Here is a 5,387-nt window from a genome sequence, read left to right on the forward strand (position 1 = left end):
CACCGGTGCCACCCCATCAACACCGGCCCTCCACAATCCACCATTACCTAGGATTTCGTGCCTTCATCCACGGAATCCAAAACAGAGTATCCTGACGTTCGTCCACTAAACGAACGATATTTCGAGATCCCCATCTCCGATTCGCCTGAAACTAGATCCGTTGGAAAGCTCTTTTCCGGGCCTACAACATATCAAAATTTCACAGCGATCCAACGGCGGGATATTTCGGGATCTGATCTCAAAGTTCCATGCAAGATCGTATTAATCTTGAATCAGAGCCATAGCACCAAAAGAGGGTTCGTATCAATCTGGTATCAGAGCCTATAGCCGAGGAAGGATCGTAACAAGCTGGTATCAGAGCCACCGTTCCTCGGATAAGCGCTTCCAATGACGATCACTCGATCTAATAGGAATACGGAAGAACCTAGCGTTCTATCCATGTTGGGGTCTATTTCCAAACAGATTGCCATCAACAAGCAAATAATGATGGAGATGATGCAGGAAATACGGGCATGGACGAAACCTTTTTCAACAAGCAAGGCAATCACAAGACAGCATTGGGAACCCTCCACAACATACCCAACATCCTCCACGGCCTCCCCGTTCATCACAAAAATAGGGGAGAGTTCGGCTATCCGGCAAGATCGAGATTCTACACCTCGACCCATGGTCAACCGCAACGAACTGCCACCGGCTACAATGAGATCCTCAACCATTGTAGCAGCCCTCGGAACCTCCACATCTTCCCATGCACCGGAGACCTCGTCGACAAACCGCGAAGTGCTGGCTACCCCACACCTGGTCGCTGGATATCCCTCATCAGGAATCCTCATCAGTGGTGAAGGAGATGATCCGAAATCGCGAATTTCGACACTTGGGCCGCCTTTCACTAGCTCCCTTTGCAACCATAGTGAGTCGGCAACTAAGAAGAAATCGCATATGGCCTCCAGCGATCTTCTACCATTCTCCTCGGTCAATCGACAGTCGACCACGACAGCTTCATCACCAGCGATGACGTTGCAGCTCCCTGCCAAGCTACCACTCAAAGGAGAAGGCCACGATCTTCCACCCATGGCAGTTGAAAGTGCAGATGTGGCTGGACATCGAGGAGAAGAAGTTGAGGAGCAACAACACGTGGAGGACACGAAGGCCGAAATCTCCCTCGACGCCTATTCGGGGACAGCCGCGCCAAAGACCTTGCGGGTGAACGGTGTAATCAAGAAAACCACAGTGAGAATCTTGATTGACACCGGGTCCACCCACAACTTCATTGACATGAGGCTCCTTAGGAAGATTGGGCTCGAGTCGGAACCCACGGAAGGGTTCGATGTGACGATTGGAGATGGCACCACCTTGCGAGCAGATTCTATTTGTGGAGGTGCAGAATTGAAGGTGCAAGGCCAAACTTTCACATTGGATCTTTATCCATTGGCCTTGCAAGGTGCCGATATTGTTTTAGGGACCCAATGGCTTCGAAGCTTGGGGCCCGTGACCTTTGATTTTATAAGCCTCACATTGACCTTTTGGAGAGATGATCAGAGAGTGTTGTTGGATGGAAGTAAACCGCTGCTTGAACTTTCAAAAGAAAGGGAGCTCGCTTCTTTCTCGGCACCCACTTTTCCTTTCTTTTCAGATCTACGGAGAGCCAGTGCAGAGGATAGTGATCTGGTCCGACTCATGGAGGAGTTGAGAGAGAACCCCTCAAGCAACCCCGAGCACGAGGAGCGCAATGGGTTAGTACTAGAGCACGGGCGAATCAAGGTACCCCGAAACGAAGAGCTACGGAGGCTATTGATGGCACACTTCCATGATACTCCTATAGCAGGTCATGAAGGGGTATTACGTACTTACAAGCGGCTGGCCCAAAACTGTACTTGGACTGGGATGAAGACGGACGTGAAGAAGTATGTGCGTGAATGTCAAATCTGCCAACGAACCAAATCAGAGGCACTCAAGCCTAGCGGGCTGCTGCAACCACTACCTATACCAGAGCGTATTTGGGAGGATATCTCCATGGACTTCATCGAGGGGCTGCCGGAAGTTCGAGGACAATCGGTGGTGTTTGTTGTGGTGGATAGACTGAGCAAGTATGCACATTTCATAACATTGTCTCACCCGTTTTCAGCAAAAAGGGTTGCTGAAATTTTTGTTCGGGAAGTGGCACGCTTGCATGGGATGCCTAGGACTATCGTGTCAGACCGGGATCGCATCTTCATAAGTGAGTTTTGGTCCGAGTTCTTCAGATTGCAAGGGACTCAAATCAATCTTAGTTCAGCATATCACCCCGAGACGGATGGCCAAACCGAGGTGGTGAATCGTGGACTAGAGCAATACTTGCGATGCTTTGTGGCGGATCGACCAAAGGATTGGGTCAAATTTCTTCCCTGGGCTGAGTGGTCATACAATACCGCTCATCACTCAAGCATTGGCATGACCCCATTTGAGGCGGTTTATGGGCGCACTCCCCCTGTCTTGCGTGCCTACGATAGACTCGCGGCGACGGATAGGACTGAGCTTGACTTGGAGCTTGCTGATCGAGATGAAACATTGAGACGGCTCAAGACTCACCTAGCCACAGCACAAAACCGCATGAAGCAAACGCATGACAAAGGCCGACGTGAGCGAGAATTTGAGGTGGATCAATTGGTGTTCGTTCGAGCTCAACCGTATCGACAATCCACATTGAGACCCATTTTGAACCAAAAGTTGGGATACAAGTACTATGGTCCGTACCGAGTGCTACAACGAATCGGTCCAGTAGCTTACCGATTGGACCTACCTGAAGGAACCAGGATACATCCCGTCTTCCATGTCTCGGCATTGAAGGCCCAGATCGGGCCTAACCATGTAGTGGGTTCGACCTTACCCGAACCAATGGAGGAAGATGGCTCCAATGAGCCGGTTCGAGTCCTAAGTCGTAGGAGAAGACGCCAAGGATCCAGATTAGAGACTGAAGTGCTGATTGAGTGGTTGGGCAAACCTACTGACGAGTCTACATGGGAGCTAGAGGCAGACATCATGGATCGCTTCCCAAATTTCAAACCTTGAGGACAAGGTTGCGGAAGCGTGGTGGATTGATACGATTCGGACTTCACCGACATCGTCTCGAGTTTGGATTTACCTTAGGATAAGATTGAGTTTTAGGATAAGATTGAGTTTTAGGATAAGATTGTGTTTTAGGATAAGATTGAGTTGTTGGTTAGCCTATAAAAGTATGTGTAGGGCAACCAAAATTATTATTGAATATTGAGAATTGAGTTTGCCTTGCCTCCTTCATCTTCTTCGCTCTCGTTCCCTCAATCTCCCCGGCAACGCCGCTTCTAATCTCCCTCGACAGGCCAATCACCCTAGTCCCTTAGGAGTGGCCCTCTTCTCCCCCTTCTTCCAATTTATCCATCGCTATCCCTAACCTTTCCATCATCCATAACCCTTCCACCATCACTTTTACACTGGTGCCACCCCATCAACACCGGCCCTCCACAATCCACCATTACCTAGGATTTCGTGCCTTCATCCACGGAATCCAAAACAGAGTATCCTGACGTTCGTCCACTAAACGAACGATATTTCGAGATCCCCATCTCCGATTCGCCTGAAACTAGATCCGTTGGAAAGCTCTTTTCCGGGCCTACAACATATCAAAATTTCACAGCGATCCAACGGCGGGATATTTCGGGATCTGATCTCAAAGTTCCGTGCAAGATCGTATTAATCTTGAATCAGAGCCATAGCACCAAAAGAGGGTTCGTATCAATCTGGTATCAGAGCCTATAGCCGAGGAAGGATCGTAACAGACCCGCTCAGGAATCTTGATCTCCAAGGTGGTCTCCATAGTGGTTCGCTCGTCAGATGGGTTCACCTGCAACTGGGCCTGGTGTAACCATCCTTGCTTGCCCCTTCCCATAGGGTGGTGGTAGCAGCGGCTCTTGTGGTTGCAAATTCTGAACTGGCAACGGTGGGTTCATGGAAGTGGACTCACGTCATGGGGTCGATGGTGCGTTCCCGTTCGCCATTTCTTCCCTTCTCGCCCGTAATTCCCGCATTATCTCTATCATCATCTAGTTGTTAATGGACATTTGTTCGGAAAGAGACCCCAACACAGCTTGAACACTAAGTTCTTCCATATTCCGATTAGATCGGGTGGTTCCGCGGGTGGAAGTCCCCGCAACCGTTTCCCCCTCCTCTATTGGGAGAATCTTTTCTTCTTCATCTCGTCATGCAGCCATGGCTCTAGTGGTCATCATAGGAAGCGCTTGTTCGAGGAACGGTGGCTTTGATACCAAGCTTGATACAATCTTCCCTTAGGCTAAGGTTCGATCTCTTTCAATTCTCTGATTTGAATTAGATTTGGCAAGGAACTTTGTAATAGGATCTTGAAATATTCTGCCATCGGATCGATGTGAAATTTGGATATTTTGTAGCTTCAGAAAAGAGATTTCCAACAAATCAAGTTTCAGGCGAATCGGATGTGGGGATCTTGAGATATCGTCCGATTACTAGACAAATGTCAGGGGGACTGAGAGAACGAGAGTGAAGAAGATGAAGGAGGCAAGGCAAAACTCAATTCTTCAATAATCAATAATGACCTTTGGTTGCTATCCACATCCTTCTAGAGGCTAACAAACAACTCAAAATTAACCCTAAACAATACAATTTCGCCGACTGCGTTCAAACGCGCCCAATCGCGTTTGAACGCACCGGGTTCTCTCTTCTCTAGATTTGCAAATGCAATGCAGGCGTTCGAATGCGCGATCGAACACGCCTATTTCCTACTTTTCTAGATTTGCAAATGCGATGCAGGCGTTTACAGTGCGTTCGAATGCACAATACACACTCTCCAACCACGTTCACAACCGTGTTCAAACTCACTCCACCCGCGTTCGAACGCGACTTACAAAAAACTTATTTTCATGGAAATTAAACACTAAAACAAGAAACAAGGACACTCCCAAAGTGAATCCATGCTCGAGATGACATCGGTGAAGTTCGAATCCTATCAGCATGCCATGTAACCGAGCAACATCTCTAACAAAAATTTCAACCACATACTTGGCTGAAAATGGATGTGACAATGCCGAAAAGTGCGCATACTTGCTCAATCTAGCAACCACCACAAAGATAATGGAATAACCACGTACGAATAGAAAACCCTCTATAAAATTCATAGAAATGTCTTTCCAAACACAGTCCGGTATAAGTAAAGGCTGTAGTAATCCGACCGGTTTCAATGCGGTTGCCTTAGCCCTTTGACAGACTTCACAAGCACGGACAAAACTTCTCATATCCTACCTCAATCCTAGCTATGTGCAACTCTGTGATATCCTTCTATAAGTCCTGAAGACACCCTCATGAAGCTGTAGATAAGGAAGTTACGAATCTAATTAACT

General features: G+C 48.0%; 1 protein-coding gene across 1 annotated transcript; it reads left to right on the forward strand.

The window, feature by feature from the left end:
- Nucleotides 1–366: 366 nt before the first annotated feature.
- On the forward strand, nt 367–3,150 carry LOC140778896 (uncharacterized). Its single transcript, XM_073123792.1, has one exon. It carries the CDS (start codon nt 388–390, stop codon nt 3,046–3,048), a length of 2,661 nt encoding a protein of 886 aa, XP_072979893.1. The 5' UTR covers nt 367–387; the 3' UTR covers nt 3,049–3,150.
- The last annotated feature ends 2,237 nt before the right edge of the window (nt 3,151–5,387 follow it).

Source organism: Typha angustifolia, chromosome 15, assembly GCF_048772165.1.
Source record: "Typha angustifolia cultivar Huaian chromosome 15, ASM4877216v1, whole genome shotgun sequence".
Classification (NCBI taxonomy): domain Eukaryota; kingdom Viridiplantae; phylum Streptophyta; class Magnoliopsida; order Poales; family Typhaceae; genus Typha; species Typha angustifolia.